The 18,687-nt window shown below is 39.9% G+C and overlaps 1 protein-coding gene across 2 annotated transcripts in view; it reads right to left on the minus strand.

Annotated features, from left to right (window-relative positions):
* SUSD1 (sushi domain containing 1) overlaps positions 1–18,687 on the minus strand; it is a 251,374-nt gene that overhangs the window by 179,755 nt on the left and 52,932 nt on the right. For both annotated transcript variants that reach the window (XM_043565905.1, XM_043565904.1), the window contains exons 7-9: positions 16,898–16,995; positions 15,923–16,109; positions 2,575–2,684 (exon numbers count right to left, since the gene is read on the minus strand). In XM_043565905.1, coding sequence (XP_043421840.1) covers positions 2,575–2,684; positions 15,923–16,109; positions 16,898–16,995 — 395 coding nt within the window. The remainder of the gene's footprint in view (positions 1–2,574; positions 2,685–15,922; positions 16,110–16,897; positions 16,996–18,687) is intronic.

Here is an 18,687-nt window from a genome sequence, read left to right on the forward strand (position 1 = left end):
GGAGGGTCACATACATGAAGACACAATGCAAAAGAACACAAGAAGCTAATCAGGGAGTACGGGGCTTAGAGCTTATAGAACCAATGAGGCCTGAAGAAACCGATTTAGGAGAGACAGTGAAGGAAATAAAGAGATTGGATAAGATGGCTCAAAGTGGGGTACAGAATGACGAGAGAATGGGCAAGGAACAACCTTGAGGGTAATCAGATTTAAGGGACAGGCAGAGGAAAGGAATCCTGGGAGGGAGAGAATGAGAGGGTCTCCAGTAGCAAATGCTGTCCAGTGTGAGGCAGAACCTATTTCATGTCTGCATAGTGGTCTATCAGATGAATGTGTGATTCTCTACTTAACCAAATCCCTACTGATGAACATTTAAGTTGTTTCCAATTTCCCCTATTATAAATAAAGCTTCAGAGAACAGCATAATCTTTCTGTATATGTCTGCATAATTAATTACAGTCCATTTCCAAAAATTTACTGATAGATGCTAACAAATAACTATTCTGGAAAAGTCATGACAGTCATGACAGTTTCAGTGGCCAGCAGCTGTGGAGAACAGTATTCTATGCTCAAAGAAGAATCATGGTGTCTCATGGTTTAATTTGTTTTTCTTTTTTGGCTTACACTAACAGGTGTTCATTTGCATTTTTATAATACATATATATTCTATACTGTCTTTGCAAACTGCCTTTATTGGGTGGGGGGTTGGTTTGGGTTTTTTTTGTTGTTGTTGTTTTGAGAGAGAGAGAGTGCATGAGCAGGGTAGAGGGGCAGTAAGAGAGAGAGAGAGAGAGAGAGAGAATCTCAAGCAGGCCCCTCGCTCAGTGTGGAGCCCAACTCAGGGCTCAATCCCACCACCCTGGGATCACGACCTGAAACAAAATCAGGAGTCGGAAGCTCAACCGATTGAGCCACCCAGGAGGCCCTACACTGATTTTTTGACATCATCTGTATCTTAAATTAATGTTAATTTTATTTAGGTACTTGAATATGTTTCTAGCCCCTGTATTCTTCCTAATATAAAAATATGAATATTTTGGTCACCAGTTTAAAATCCTTCAGTGACTCCACAGAGACATCAAAATAAGACCCAAACTCCAAATTACAGGGCTGTTCACGATCTAGCCACTGCTTAGGTTTTTGCCTCATCTCTTGCTATTCTCCCTTGCTTTCTTTGTTCCCTAAGAGAACCATGTTCCCTAAGAGAACCATGTTCCCTAAAACTCAATATGCTACTCTACTTGCCCACAGTGTCCTTCTTCACCTTTATCCCACATCATTGTGGGATAAAAAAAAAAAAAAATGTTTAAAAAAGAGGGGGGAGGGGTTGTTGCCTGGGTGGCTCAGTCAGTCAAGCATCTGACTTGGGCTCAGGTCATGATCTCGCAGTTCATGAATTCGAGCCCCGCATTGGGCTCTGTGCTGACAGCTCAGAGCCTGGAACCTGCTTCAGATCTGTGTCTCCCTCCCTCTCTGCCCCTCCCCCACTCATGCTTACTCACTCGTGCTCTCTCTCTCAAAAATAAATATTAAAAAAAAAAAACAGGGGCGCCTGGGTGGCGCAGTCGGTTGAGCCTCCGACTTCAGCTCAGGTCACGATCTCGCGGTCCCTGAGTTCGAGCCCGGCGTCGGGCTCTGGGCTGATGGCTCAGAACCTGGAGCCTGCTTCCGATTCTGTGTCTCCCTCTCTCTGCCCCTCCCCCCTTCATGCTCTGTCTCTCTCTGTCTCAAAAATAAATAAACGTTAAAAAAAAATTAAAAAAAAAAAAAGGGGTGCCTGGGTGGCGCAGTCGTTAAGCGTCCGACTTCAGCTCAGGTCATGATCTTGCAGTCCGTGAGTTCGAGCCCCACGTCAGGCTCTGGGCTGATGGCTCAGAGCCTGGAGCCTGCTTCCGGTTCTGTGTCTCCTTCTCTCTCTGCCCCTCCCCCCTTCATGCTCTGTCTCTCTCTGTCTCAAAAACAAATAAACGTAAAAAAAAAAATTTTTTTTTTAAATTTTAAAAAAACCAAAAAAACAAAAACACTTTACCTTAGTGTGACTTGAAAGTTACCTTAGTGTGACTGATACATTATATGGTTTTGGTAAATGGCTAATGAATTAATTAACTTTAATTTAATACTTAGTCTACTCTGCCAAATGACTTGCTAGGCACTAAAAATGACACAAAATAAAAACTCTCAGTTCCTACCTCAGTTTATTTATAATTTTGAGATGTGTTGACTTTTAAAAAGTCAAGTTAAATGGGGACCAATAGCCATACAATGAGTTTCTTAAAGATCTGCAAGTATGAATTTGATGATAAAATAAGCTGTAATTATAAAATGCATAAAATAATAAAACATACACATGTGAAATACCAGACAGGGAAACCGATAGCAAGTCACCAAATACGGTGTCTTCCTCCAATTTAACCCCTCACTTGGCATCCATCTCACATCTCATATCCATCTCTAGAGACAAAAATCAAACTGTCTAGACGTTCATTTTTTAAATACTTTGGATCCTCACTTGGAGAGCACCCAAATTTTTAAGTGACACAGTACTTTGACAGACAGCATGAGAGATCTTCTTACTTGGTACGTTTGTTCTGATCCAGCTTTCCTAGGGCCCCTGCTCAGTTTCAAACAAGCTTCGCTGAATATTGAAATATTGAAAGTTGCATCATCTTCTGAGAGATCATCTTCTAAAAGATAAGACATGTGGACAGGTTGTATATCTTAGCAAAACATATCTTGGCTAAGTAACATTTGAAACTGACACCTTATAAAAGCCAACAGGGTGTTTAACAGCAAGGGTATCACATTTGGCTTCAAGTCCTGGCTCCACAACTTCTTAATTGCATGACCTTAGCTAAGTCACTTAAGCCCTCCAAACCTCAGTGTCCTTCTTTGTGAAATCCAGTAATCTGACTTGCTTTTCCTTACATCACAGGCTATTGAGAGAATCAGATGAAATAATTCATATTTAAAAATCCATGTAAACTAATAGGGGGCCCCTCAGTGGCTCAGTCAGTTAAGCGTCTCACTCTTGATTTCAGCGCAGGTTATGGTCTCACGGTCCATGAAAGATCAAACCTCATGTCGGGCTCTGTGCTGACAGGGAGGAGCCTACTTGGGATCCTCTCTCCTTCTCTATCTGCCCCTCTCCTGCTTGCTCTCTTTCTCTCTCAAAATAAATAAACATTAAAAAAATTAATCAATGTAATCTAATAAAGCTGTGATACTTTTAGAAAGTTGGATATCACTTGGATAGTCCATATGTAAAATGTCATGGAGGGAAATGTGTCAAAAGCTAGAAAGTCTGAGAATAAGGAAAAGATCAATAAAAGTCAAAGAGCATGGATTAGAACTCTCAGAGTGGGGCTTCCTACCCAGAAGATGATCAGAAAGTAGATGGCCAGGCAAGATGTTTGCTTCATAGCAGGCAGTATTTCAAGAGCTACTCAGAGAACTAAGGCAGTAACATAATCAGAGAGCAGACTTATTTCAACTGCTGGTTTAAAAAAAAAAAAAAGTAATTTCATACCTCCTCCAGTCTAATTTATTCCTTCAATGTTCTAGTTTCTTCACATGTCATTGAGAGTGAAGAGGTTTGTTACTAATGAGTAAAAAACTCACAGGGACACCTGAGTGGCTCAGTCGGTTGAGCATCTGACTCCTGATTTTGGCTCAGGTCATGATCCCAGAGTCATGGGATCAAGCCCCATGTCCGGCTCTGTGCTGAGTGTGGAGCCTGCTTAAGATTCCCTCTCTCCCCCTCTGCCCCTCTACCCCATTTATGTGTTCTCCCTCACTCTCTCAAAACAAAAGACAAAAACAAAAAAACACCTTACAGAATGTCTAGGAATACCATGGCTAATTTGCAAGGAAAAGCAAGTTTCCTAACAAGCCAGTACATTTTTGTCAAATGAGAAAAAATTTAAATGTCTATCAGAAAGAAGAGGCTTTTTATAACTACCTAGAAAACTACATTTCTCCCATGGGAGTCTCTGCTACCTAAGAAGTAATAATGACAACAAATTATTCAAAATCAAAATTGCCCACAGCATTTTAGATATCACTCACACATGCAGCACAAGGCAATTAGCTGGGAGAAAATATTCTTAGCTATAATTGGAAAATGTAAAACTATGGTTATGAGAGACAATTTGAAGACCTATCTATCACTTGTTCTCCCTTTATCTTCACAACTTTTTAGCTGTTATTTATTTTTTTCAAAAAGTTTATTTATTTTTAGAGAGCCAGAGTGCACAAGAGGGGGAGGGGCAGGGGGGGGGGGGGGGAGAGAAGATTCGAAGCAGGCTCTGTGCCGGCAGCAGTATCTGATGCGGGGCTCAAACTCACAAACTGTGAGATCATAACCTGAGCTGAAGTTGGACGCTTAACCAACTGAGCCACCCAAACGCCCCTATTTATTTATTTACTTTTGAGGAAGAGAGGGAGCTTGAGCAGGGGAAGGTCAGAGAAAGAGGGAGAGAGAGGATCCCAAGCTTGCTCCTCGCTGTCAGTGCACAGCCCGACACAGGGCTCAAACTCACAACCCATGATGAGATGATGACCTGAGCTGAAATCGAGAGTTGGACACTTAACCCACTGTGCCACCCAGGCTCAGATTTAAAGATTTTATAAGATCCTTTTAAAGATTTAATAAGGACATCAGAAGCAAAAATTGCTATGTGTGTGCATGATTTTGAGGCACGCCAAATATATGTACGTAAGGACTACCACACACAGTATATGTCTGTTCACAAACAAAACATAAAATAGAAGTACTGCCTGCATGGTTCCCAGCTCAGTATGATTTCTCACTCACAGCCATCATAGTCTGAATTCAGGGGAAGATGGCAATGTGAACAAAGGCATCTGGCTCTCACTTCCCACCCCCAGTCCTGACAGAAGTGACTGAGAATAGTAAAAATGGGTCAAAATTTGCATCTGGGTTAGAAAGAAGGGTGGGTTGACATACACAAGGCATAAACATGAAGATCTTTCTGCTTAGCACCGTGCGGAAGAGACCAGATGAAAGGAAGATACCGAGAGCTACTATATGCCTTTGCCATCAAGCAAAGGCATGATGGCCTCAAAGTGTTCAAGGAAGGAACTGGAGAAGAAACTGGTGCCCACAGAGGTAGGGGCTAGAAGTAAGGACGGCAACAGGACACATAAGTGACGGATGCTCCACTTGGAACAATTTAGCCTCGTAGTTCCTGATCCTATCTGAACATCAGAATGGCCCAGACACAGATCTGAGGTGTGAATACACATCTGTATTTTGTTTTAATTCACCAGGCAATGCTGATAGGCAGCCAGGATAAAAAGTAATATATACTACTATTACAACTACTAGTAGTAGTAATAATAATAATAATCCTTCCTTAGCATACTGGAGACCAGTGACATGGAACGACTTCTACACGGAGGCCCAGGGACCTGGAGGTCCCACCTGACAGAGAGCCTGTGTTGGCAGAAGGAGGGACTCAGTGCTCTCCTGCCTCTGTAGACCACAGCATCACAATGAAGTCGGACAACGGACACTGTCCGAGAGCACCAGTTTCACTAATCAAGACAGCAAAGTGCTCAGAAATAAAGCTCAAGCCAGTGGGCTTTCTCACAGCTAGTTGTTTCCTGAAGGATGCTGGATTATCCAATCAGCAGCAAATCCTTCAAGATGAGATGTGACAAAAGCACACACTAATATCATCCAATAAAAAGCAAAGTGAGAGAGAATGCCATCCATTTTATTATGAGGGAAATATCAGACCTAGATAAAACTTTTCTTACTTATTGTAATAAAGTAACAAGATTACTTATTGTAATCTAGAAAAAAATAAGTAATCTAGAAATAATCTAGAAAATAATCTAGAAGTAATCTAGAAAAAACAAAGCCTGTGAAACAATTCTACAAAGAGGCAAAGAATAAATATTCTTTGAAAAACAATTGGATTGCTTGGGTGGCTCAGTCAGTTAAGCACCTGACTCTTGATTTTAGCTCACTGATGATCTTGTGGCTCATGAGATCAAGCCCTGCATCAGGCTCTGCTTAGGATTCTCTCTCGCTCTCTCTCTGCCCTTCTCCTCTTGCAGTTGTGTGCGCGCTCGCTCTCTCTCTCTCTCTCTCTCTCAAAAATAAATAAATAAATATTTTAAAAATAAATAAAGTTTAAAAAATATTGAGCAAAGTAATAGTATAATTAGGCAACATCTGTTTTGTAACTTCAGTAAAACAATTTTAAAGATAGATTAAAACGGGATAAAGGATGAGTTAATAAGAGAATGCAATAGCAGAAAGGAAATTGGTTGAGAGGCAAAAAGAAAAAGAAAATATGGCTGGCTCAGTCTGTAGGGCATGTGACTCTCGATCTAGGGACTCTCGATCTGGGGGGTTGTTGAGTTCAAGCCCCATGTTGGGCCTAGAGCTTACTTAAAAAAAAAAAAAAAAAAAGGAACTAGATGAGACAAGAAACAAAAGGAAATGCAAGTCCAACAACAGAATTTAAAGTGCATTAGAAATAGTGAAGGCCAGGGCGCCTGGGTGGGTCAGTCAGCTGAGTGTCCAACTTCGGCTCAGGTCATGATCTCACGGTTGGTGAGTTCAAGCCCACATTAGGCTCTGAGCTGATGGTGCGGGGCCTGCTTGAGATTCTCCCTCTCTCCCTGCCCCCTGCTTGCACTCTCTCTGTCCTTCTCAAAAATAAGTAATAAATTAAAAAAAAAAAAAAACTTTTAAAAAATAAACAAAGATACATGTTTAAAATGATTAAAAATAAGAAGCTGGCAGTAAAATGCTGTATTAAGCCAATAACATAAGGGAAGCAAGAGGGGAAGGAAAAAAAGGAAGTACAGAATGCTAAATTCTTTATTCAGGAAGAAATTAACATTATTTCAGAACACTGGTAATCAGAAAAATATATATTCAAATAGGATTTTGTTTGTTTTTTTAAATTTTTTTTTCAACGTTTTTTATTTATTTTTGGGACAGAGAGAGACAGAGCATGAACGGGGGAGGGGCAGAGAGAGAGGGAGACACAGAATCGGAAACAGGCTCCAGGCTCCGAGCCATCAGCCCAGAGCCTGACACGGGGCTCGAACTCCCAGACCGCGAGATCGTGACCTGGCTGAAGTCGGACGCTTAACCGACTGCGCCACCCAGGCGCCCCGGATTTTGTTTGTTTTTTAATGTGTAACATAGAATAAAAACAAAATCTATACTCTCTGAATCACTGGAAAAGAAATTTATGTAGCAAAAAGATAGAAAACAATGGACACAGCAAAGCAACATAAAAAGAAAAAAAAATTAAGATGACAGAAGAAAGGAAAATCATATTACAAAGAACACTAAATGTAAATAAATTGCTTAACTTATCTACTTAAAAACAAAACTCTTCTCAGGGTGCCTGGGTGGCTCAGCTAGTTAAGTGTCTGACTTCCGCTCAGGTCATGATCTCATGATTTGTGGGTTTGAGCCCTGCATCGGGCCCTCTGCTGTCAGTGCAGAGCCTGCTTCGGACTTCTGTCTCCCTCTCTGCCCTTCCCCTGCTCATGCTCTATCTCTTTCTCTCAAAATAAATATATAAACATTAAAAAAAATTTTTGTAAAGATTCAATTAAAAAAAAAACAAAAAGCTTTTCTCAAGAAGGCTCACAGTATATGCTGCTTCCTAGAGTACATCTACAGCAATGTTATTCAGACAGCTTTTAAGAACAAAAGTGTTTAGAATATGGGAATGGGGAAACAAGTGAAGGGGATTAAGAGTACACTAATCATGTGAGCACCTGGGTGGCTCAGTCAGTTAAGTGTCCGACTTTGGCTCAGGTCATGATCTTGTGGTTCACAAGTTTGAGCCCCGCACAGGGCTTGGTACTGACAGCTCAGAGCCTGGAGCCTGCTTCAGGTTCTGTGTCTCCCTCTCTCTTTGCCCCTCCTCTGTTTGCACTTGGTCTCTCTCTCTCTCAAAAAAAAATAAAAACATTAAAAATCTTTTTTTAAAAAACTGTTATCATGATGAACACTGAGTCATGCATGGAACTTCTGAATCACTATATTGTACACCTGAAACTGATATAACACTGTACATTAACTACACGAAAATTAAAATTTTTCTTATTAAAAAGGAACAACAGTGAACAAAAACATATTATGCAAATAGATACACAAAGAAATCAAGAAAACCAATATTGTTATCAAACTATATTCCAAGGCAAAAAATATTATACAGGTTAAAGTAAGCCATTTATTACTAATGAAAGTTAGAATCTGCAATTAAGACATAAATATCAGGGGGCGCCTGGGTGGCGCAGTCGGTTAAGCGTCCGACTTCAGCCAGGTCACGATCTCGCGGTCTGTGAGTTCGAGCCCCGCGTCAGGCTCTGGGCTGATGGCTCAGAGCCTGGAGCCTGTTTCCAATTCTGTGTCTCCTTCTCTCTCTGCCCCTCCCCCGTTCATGCTCTGTCTCTCTCTGTCCCAAAAATAAATAAACGTTGAAAAAAAAATTTAAAAAAAAAAAAAAAGACATAAATATCAGAACATCAAAATGTGTGAAAGAAAACAATTAGGATTTCTGAGAGAAACTGAGAAAAATGGCGATCCAAGTAACCAAAAACCAATAATACAACAAAAAATAGAAGATCTGAATAACTTTATTAATAAAGTTGACTGAAGACCAGATCTTACTCTACTCACAAGCAAACATTATCACAAAACTTTCCCAAATAATAAGCCCCAAGAAAATGTCAATAAGTCCCCCCCAAAAAATACCAAAATGTAATAAAACTAGAAATTAACAACAAAGTTAAATGTTAAAAAAAAAAAACCCAAAAAGAAAACCTGCCACTTGTATAATTCACTTATAATTAATCCTTCAGTCAATGGGGAAATCAAAATAGCAATTATGTAATGCTTTGAAAGTAAACATAAAGAGAACATATATTAACACACTCATAAACATTTCTTCAACCAAAGAGAAAATCAATCAAAGAGAAAACCAGAATCACAATTATATCATGCCTAGAAAGTAAGGATAAAGAGAATATGTATCAGCGTCTAAGGAATTCTACCAATGCTCAAGTTCAGAAGCATTAAAGACTTTTATGCTCAAACAGGAAAAAATGGAAATATGTTGAATTATACATTCAGTGGAAGAATTTCTTAATAGAACAATACATAACCAACTTAAGAGAATCAAGGAGAAAGAAATAATAAAACTAAGGGGAGAAATTAATGACACAGAAAAAGAAAAACACTTAAAAAACCAAGAGTTTATTCTTCAGGGAAAGGAACAGTAATAAAACAGACAACTCAAGCTAAGCTAATCAACTTTTGAGAGAAAACCCAAATTAGGAATCAAAATAACTTGGGGTTATATAACCTGTAACCCCAGAGGAATTGTCAGTAAATATTCCATATGACATTCCACTGATATACTTAAAATCTCAACCATACTCTTTTAGGAAAATACAAATAATGAAAATTGACTGAAGGGGGCGCTGGGGAGGCTCAGTCAGTTACATGTCCGACTCTTGATTTCAACTCAGGTCATGATCTCATGGTTCAGTTCATGAATTCGAGCCCTGAGTCAGGCTCTGTGCTGACAATATGAAGAATACTTGGGATTCTCTATCTCCCTCTCTCTCTGCCCCTCCCTACTCGTTGGCACTCTCTGTCTCTCTCTCAAAAATAAATAGGGGCACCTGGGTGGCTCAGTCAGTTAAGCATCTCTTGATTTCAGCTAAGGTCATGATCTCACGGTTCATGGGTTCAAGCCCCACCTCAGGCTTTGCACTGACAACATGCAGAGCCTGTTTGCAATTCTCTCTCTTCTCTCTCTCTCTGCCCCTCTCCCTGCTTTCACATGAGCTTCCTCTCTCTCTCTCTCAAAATAAATAAACTAAAAAAAATTTTTTTAATAAAAAACTAAACTTTTTTTAAAAATTAAAAAAAATTGAAGAAATTATAGGAAACATAAACAGATTTTTTTAAAAAGTCATAGCATAAATTAACAAAGTTATCAAAGAATTATCTCCCGAAAGGGATAAAACCTAACGATCTCAAGAGAAAATGTGTCCAACTTTAGAGGAAGGCAAAATTCCAAAGTGATACAAACTTTTCTAGAGCATAAAAAATATGGAAGACTTCCCAATTCATTTTAAGAGAACTAGCATGAAGCTTATAATGAGATCAGATCACCAAATGTGCAGGATATAAAGGAAGAGAATGGCAAATCTTTACAACAGTGCATATATGAACAGAAAAGATAAAACTTAAGTAATAGGGAGTAAATGTAGAAATGTACTTTTTCCCAGTTGGGATGCCTCCATATAACCCAATTCTCACTAGATTAACTTGCAAATTTAATCCAATTCCACTTAAAATTTCAGGCAGAGGAAAGAGATCTGGAGACATTTAAATACTCAGCCATGGTCACCTAACTCTTCAATGCAGAGTTAAAATGCAAACCACGTCTGTCTGACCCTACAGACCATCTTTTTCTTGGAGAGAAATTACCTTGTAGAGGTGACTGGGTATTAGTAAAAACAGCTGACACTGAACAGCAAGCTGTCATTTTGACTAAATAATGACACACGAGTTTGAAGTCTTTTCAATAAGACCTATTCCCTAGAAAAACTAAAACTATAAAACAAGTAACAAAACGTCAGTAAATACATACCTATCAATAATTACTTTGAATGTAAATGGACTAAATGCTCCAATCGATAGATATAGGGTGAGAGAAGAGATTAAACAACAATACCCATCTCTATGCTGCCTACAAGAGACTCATTTCAGACATATAGACACCTGCAGATTGAAAGCAAGGGGGTGGAGAAACATCTATCACGCAAATAGACGTCAAAAGAAAGCTGAAGTAGCAATACTTAAAATGGAAAAAGACTTTAAAACAAAGACTGTAAAAAGAGACAAAGAAGGACACTTTGTAATAATAAAGGGGACAATCCTACAAGACAATAGATCAATTGTAAGTATTTATGCACCCAACATGAAAGCACTCAATACATAAACCAGTTAATAACAAACATAAAGGAACTAATCAATACTAGTACAATAATAGGAGGGGACTTTAACACCCCACTTACATCAATGAACAGATCGTTCATACAGAAAATCAACAAGGAAAAAGCGGCTTTGAATGATACACTGGAACAGATGGATTTAACAGATATATTCAGAATATTCCATCCTAAAACAGCAGAATACACATTCTTTGCAAGTGCACATGGAACATTCTCCAGAATAGACCATATAACAGTCCACAAAACAAGTCTCAACAAATTCAAAATGACAGAAGCTGTACCATGCATCTTTTCTGACCACAGCGCTATGAAATGAGAAATCAACCACAAAAAACAAATTTGGAAAGGGTACAAATACATGGAGGTTAAATAACATGCTATTAAACAATGAATGGGTCCACCAAGAAATCAAAGAAAACAAAAATTACATGGAAATAAATAAAAATGAAAACATAATGACCCCAAATCCTTGGGATGCAGGAAAGCAATTCTAAGAGGCAAGATTATAATAATACAGTCCTACCTCAAGAAGCAAGAAAAATCTCACATAAACAACCTAAGTCCTAAAGGAGCCAGAAAAAGAGCAACAAACAAAACCTAAACCCAGAAGGAAGTAATAAAGATTAGAGTAGAAGTAAGTGATATAGAAACCAAAAAACAATAGAACAGAACAATGAAAGCTGGTTCTTTGTAAAGATCAACAAAATTGATAAACCTATAGCCAGACCGTTCCCCCCGCTCCAAAAAAAAAGAGAGAGAAAGAGAGAGAGGACTCAAATAAACAAAACCACAAATGAGAGAGAAGAAATAACAAGCAACACCAGAGAAATACAAACTCTTGTAAGAAAATATTAGGAAAACTATATGTCAATAAACTGGACAACCTAGAAGAAATGGATACATTCCTAGAAACATATAATCTACCAAAACTGAAACAGGAATAAATAGAAAATTTGAACAGACCAATAACCAGCCAAGAAATTAAATCAGTAATCAATAAACTCCCAACAAACAAAAGTCCAGGACCATATGGCTTCACAGGTGAATTCTACTGAACATTTAAAGAAGAGTCAATACCCATTCCTCTCAAACTATTCCAAAAAATAGAAGAGGGAGGAAAAGTTCCAAATTAATTCTATTAGGCCAGTATCATCTTGATACCAAAGCCAGATAAAGACACCACAAAAGAAAGAGAACTACAGGTCAATATCTCTGATGAACATGGATGCAAAAACCCTCAAGAAAATACTAGCAAATGAATTGAACAATGCATTAAAAAAAATCATTCACCACAAACAAGTGGGATTTATTCCTGGGATGCAAAAGTGGCTCAATATTCACAAATCAATCAACATGATACATCACATCAATAAGAGAATGTATAAGAACCATATGATCATTTCAATAGATGCAGAAAAAGTATTTGACAAAGTACAACATCTACTCATGATAAAAAAACCCACAGCAAAGTAGGTTTAGAGGGAACATACCTCAACATAATACAGGCCACGTATGAAAAACCCACAGCTAACATCATCCTTAATGGGGAAACACTGAGAGCTTTTCCCCTAATGTCAAGAACAAGATAAGGATGTTCACTCTCAACACTTTTATTCAACATAATACTTAAAGTCCTAGCCACAACAATCAGACAAAAAGAAATAAAAGGCATCCAAATTGGTAACAAAGAAGTAAAACTTTCACTATTTACAGATGACATGATACTACATATAGAAAACCCTAAAAACTCCACCAAAAAACTGCTAGAACTGATAAATTCAGCAAAGTCACAGGATACAAAATCAACGTACAGAAATCTTTTGCACCAATAATGAAGCAGCAGGAAGACAAATTAAGAAAACAATCCTATTTACAATTCCATGAAAAACAATAAAATACCTAGGACTAAACATAACCAAAGAGGTGAAAGAAAACTATAAAACCCTGATGAAAAAAAATTGATGATAACACAAATAAATGGAAAGACATTCCATGGTCATGGGTTGAAGGAACAAATATTGTGGGGTACCTGGGTGATGCAGTCAGTTAAACATCAACTTTTGATTTCAACTCAGGTCATGATTTCATGGTTCATGGGATTGAGCCCCATGTCAGGCTCTGTGCTGACAGCTCAGAGCCTGGAGCCTGTTTCGGATTCTGTGTCTCCCTCTCTCTCTGACCCTCCCCTGTTCATGCTCTGTCTCTCACTGTCTCAAAAATAAATAAAAACATTAAAAAAATTTTTTTTTAAATAAATAAATGTGAGACCTGAAACCACAAAAATCCTATAAGAAAGCACAGTCAGTAATTTCTCTGACATCAACCATAGCAACATTTTTCTAGATATGTCTCCTAAGGCAAGGAAAACAAAACCAAAATAAACTACTGGGACTACATCAAAATGAAAATCTCTGCAGAGTAAAGCAAACAATCAACCAAACTAAAAGGCAACCAACAGAATGGGAGAAATATCTACAAATGACATACCAATAAAAAGTATTCAAAATATATAAAGAACTGATACAACTCAATACCCAAAGAACAAATAACCCAATTAATTTAAAAAGGGGCAGAAGACATTAACAGACATTTCTCCAAAGAAGACATACAGATGGCCACAGATAGATGAAAAGATGCTCAACATCACTCATCGCCAGGGAAATACAAATCAAAACCACAATGACATATGACCTCACACCTGTCAGAATGGCTAATATCAACAAAACAAGGAACAACAAGTGTTACTGAGGATGTGGAGAAAAAGGAACCCTCATGCACTGTTGGCAGGAATGCAAACTGGTGAAGCCACTGTGGAAAACAGTATGGAGGTTCCTCAAAAAGTTAAACACTGAACTACCCCTATGGCCCAGTAATCACATCATTGGGTATTTTATCCCAAAAATACAAAAATACCAATTCAAAGGGATACATGCAACCCTATGTGTATCACAACATTATTTACAATACCAAGACATGGAAGCAGCCCAAGTATCTGTTGACTGATGAATGGATAAAGATGTGGCATGGGTGCATGCACATGCGCGCGCACACACGCACACACACACACACACACACACACAGAGGAATATTATTCAACCATAAAAAAGAATGAAATCTTGCCATTTGCAATGACATGGATGGAGCTAGAGAGTGTAATGCTAAGTAAAATAAATCAGAAAAACACAAATACTATATGATCTCACTCATATGTAGAATTTAAGAAACAAAACAAATGACAAAAGGAAAGAGAGAGAGAAACCAAGAAACAGACTCCTAAGTATAGGGAACAAACTGACGGTTACCAGAAAGGAGGGAGGTGATGAAACAGGTGAAGGGTATTAAGAGTACACTTATCGTGGAATGCACTTATTGTTGGTTAAGTGGCTGACTTCGGCTCAGGTCATGATTTCATGGTTCGTGAGTTCAAGACCCACATCAGCTCACTGCTGTCATTGCAGAGGCTCACTGCTGTCAGTGCAGAGCCTGCTTTGGATCCTCTGTCCCTCTCTCTGCCCCTTCCCCCCTCAAAAAAAAATAAATAAAACATTAAAAAAAAGAATACACTTATCGTGATGAGCACTAAGTAATGCAGAAAACTGCTGAATCACTATATCTTACACCTGAAACTCATGTAACACTGTATGTTAACTGTACTGTATTAAAATTTAAAACTTATGAAAAAGAGAAGAAGACATACTCCTTTTTAAATGTTTGTTTATTTTTGAGAAAGAAGTGGGGGAGGGGCAGAGTGAGAAAGGGGCAGAGGATCTGAAGCAGGTTCTGTGCCGACAGTAGACAGCCCGATGCGGGGCTCAAACTCACAACCTGAGCCAAAACTGGATGTGAGAAATATGCCCCAATAAGACCTATTCCTACTAAACCCACAGCAGCTTATCATTAATTTTGACTAAGATTCTTTAGTTATATTAATTCTACAACATCTTTCCCTACATATTATTTGTTTAGAAAGAAATATTTTGGGTTTTTTATATAAGTACCTTAGGAATCTAATCTGTGTAATTTCATATTTGGCTTTCTATTGTTAAGATCAGCAGACTATTCGATTATTTCTGCCAAATCCATGTCACTTTCCAGTTCCTGGTGGTAGCAATACCCGAAGGCTGAGGTACATTTTAAGTGGGACATCAAACAGCTAGTTGAGAACCACCTCCACTCACCCAAAATAATAAATGACACTAATGGCTTCTTGAGATTTGCTTATAAGGTATTTAATCAGTCCTGACACCCCATAACCAAAATTACGAAAAAAAAATTTATTATAATTGTCACAATATTGTTGTAAAAATCATGTGATAACTATGTGCAGTGAGGTTTATTACTACTTTTTGAAACTCCTTCCTGTCCACTTCTCTTCTCACTTAATATCTCCCTTCCTGCATCTTAGGGCTGCCTCTTCCCTATCCACTCCCTCACTGTCAACTTGATTCCCACCCCTCACCGGTCCTGGGGTCAGTTTCCTACCTAGATGGAAAGCTGCTGGGTCACCCTCTCTGGCTCCTCCTCTCTTATAGCAAGAGTAAGAAATGACCTTGCCCTTTCTGACCAAAGATAAGCTATATGGCTACTCTCTAGTTCCTTGGATAATTGGGAATTGGCTGCACTGTCACCAAATGTTCTCCTCTTTTAAATGTCTCATTACTTTCCATTTCAACCAGGGACCCAGCTGTGAAACAATACATCGGTGTATCAGTAAGATAGGAATCTCTCTTACTAGACCTGCGCTGGTTCTGACCCCTGGAGTAACTGCATCCTCCTGGCTACAGATCTCAGAAAATAAGTGGGAACTCTCATGCCCAGTTGATTCTGAAGTACACTTCCCCACATCCTGTGCTTAACGTTTCCTAGGAGGCAATGAGACTTCACCTCTACCTACCAGCTGTCTGGAACCCAATGATGGTGGGCACGGAGCGTGTGGGCAGGGCAGTGAAGATGCTCACGGTGTAGTTGGTGCCTGGGTACAGATCTAGGCACACTTCGGGGGTCCTGCTGTCTGTGGTCAAGTTGACAGTCTCCTCATGAACTGATTCCACAGGGTGCAACCGTTGTCCTTTTATGTGTATCTTTGGGAGAGAGAAAGAAAAAAGAACCCACCATGACTCCAGTTAAAACGATAGACAGGGGCGCCTGGGTGGCTCTGTTGGTTAAGCATCGACTTCAGCTTAGGTCATGATCTCACGGTTCGTGAGTCCGAGCCCCACATCAGGCTCTGTGCTGACAGCTCAGAGCCTGGAGCCTACTTGGGATTTTTTGTCTCCCTCTCTCTTTGCCCCTCCCCCACTCACAGTCTTGGTCCCTCTCTCTCTCAAAAACAAATAAACATTTAAAAAATTAAAGAAATAAAAAAACAACTGAGAGAGACACTTTGTGGGGCTGGATCCCATTCCCCTACTACACTGCACACCCAGGGGAGATGAATAGGTTAAGTTTCTGCTATCGGGTATCTGATGATGAAGTCTCACCCTAAGAAGTGACATAAAATGACATGAATGACCAGCCATCAAGGAGGCAGTCACAACCTGAGAGCCACTCTCTGCATCCTGTCACCCAGTCAGCAGATGCTTCCAGGCCCCCTCTGGAGGAGTGAAATACAAGTGCTTGGAAACAAGCGATAGTGATGATGCCAAATATAAATATATCCCCCACACGTATACTCTGTCAAATGACAAATATATTAAACACAGAATGTAAAATAAAATACACCAGACTATGTTAAAAATTCTGATCACTTTTTAAAAGGACAATCAGGCAATTAGATTGAGAAGACCTTAGAGCAGGAAGTCCCTCCAAGTCACGTTCCTGTCGCATACTATTTCTGCCCTGTCAAGAAAATGTTGATCATTTTACTTACCACATAGATAATCTTGGAGACTGTTCTTCCTGGGTTTATTTGCCACCTCACACAGCTGTTATTAAACACTGATACATCATTAACTTCTGCAATTATTTCTAAAACAGAAAAAGAGAGTCCACTCACAAAATGCATCAATGGGCTTTGGAAAAATCCCAATGGCAATCATGATGTACGTAGTTTATCTGTGCAGCTGACAACTCGGCTAATCACCATTCATGCTCTGATTCAGAAGCCAAATCAGGCAATTCGAGCTGCCCCAGGCCAATCACCCAATTCATCTTCATCAAAGATGGGCCTGGCCCATTACCTGACTTGGAGGAAAGGAAAAGAAAAGACGGATAGCCACTTGAGTGTGGGTAAGAATTCCAACCTGTGATTGGCCTGGCAGGCCACTGGATGCCACTGGCGTTCCACTCATGTGGGATGGAGAGGCCCAGAGCTGAGCCCTGAATCTTCCTGCAGCCACATAGGTAAGATCTGTTTCTGGCTTCCCCATCTGACCTGGCTGACACAATGCTCTTATTTCCAGGTCACTGCTGTTCCCAACAAGGAAATGACATGCATCACCACACACAGGGCCATTCTTCAGCAGCAGTGTGGGGTAAACTACATAAATTCCCCACAAGGTCCCTGGATACTTCTGGGGCTCCTCTAACTGAAGCTACTTAATCCTGATCTATCAGAAAGCCACAGATTTCTTCAAGTTGTTCTGCTTAAATATTGTGTGTATTTCACGTAATAAATTTGGCAGTATGGGAAACCATATGAGGGCATTGGTTCTGAGGTAACACAGTTTCCAAGGGATTGTACTGGCTCTCTTTCCTCCCCTGCTTTACTCACCTTACCCCACTCCTGCTTCCCAGGGTGTCATTCCCCCTTGTGGAATAAATGTAAGCCCTCTGCCACAGGCTCTGCTTTCTGGGAAACCCAAGATAAGACTCCCATCAAGAAGAGTGAGAAAGGGGCACCTGGGTAGCTCAGGGGGTTAAGTGTCCGACTTCAGCTTTGGTCATGATATGGCCATTTGTGGGTTCAAGCCCTGCATCAGGCTCTGTGCTGACAGCTTGGAGCCTGGAGCCTGCTTCAAATTCTGTGTCTCCCTCTCTCTCTGCCCCTCCCCTGCTTGACTCTGTCTCTCTCTCTCTCAAAAGTGAATGAACATGGAGGAGGAGGAGGAGGAGGAGGAGGAGGAGGAGGAGGAGGAGGAGATTGATTACAAGAAGGGTGAGAAAGAGAATTCCCCATCTCAGAAGATGCCTCCCCTCATCTCATCCCCTGTCTCTCCCTTCTCAGCCTCCAACATGGGAAAGAGAGCCTGACCTGTACCTTGGGTACCTGTAGGATTGACTCATTTCCCCTGTACTCACAACCAATGCCACCATCAGACTGTGATCTACGGATGATCTCTTTGCCAAAGAAGATTTTACATCTTTACTAAATCACCCCATCAGCAGCATTACTGGGTCTCGGGTAAACCCAGGTCAGCCATCAGTAAGTGAGAATAAATACAGGCAGAGAGAGGAAACCAGGCAAATTTCTGGTGAGACACCAGAGGATCACCTATGGCTGTCTAAAGCATTCCTGGGTCTCTACATCAATGCTTTTCCCAGAGCACAGATAAAATGAAATCAAAGAAATATTCCAGTTGTGGACATGAGTATCCTAAGAGATGTAAAGATCCTATCTGTTTGCCGCCCTGAGGAGCACGAAGATGACGTTGGTGCCAGTCTTTCATTAGCGTGAACAAGCCCCAAATACTCCGGGACCCTTCCCTCCCCATCACCCTT

Source organism: Prionailurus bengalensis, chromosome D4 (assembly GCF_016509475.1).
Source record: "Prionailurus bengalensis isolate Pbe53 chromosome D4, Fcat_Pben_1.1_paternal_pri, whole genome shotgun sequence".
Lineage (NCBI taxonomy): Eukaryota > Metazoa > Chordata > Mammalia > Carnivora > Felidae > Prionailurus > Prionailurus bengalensis.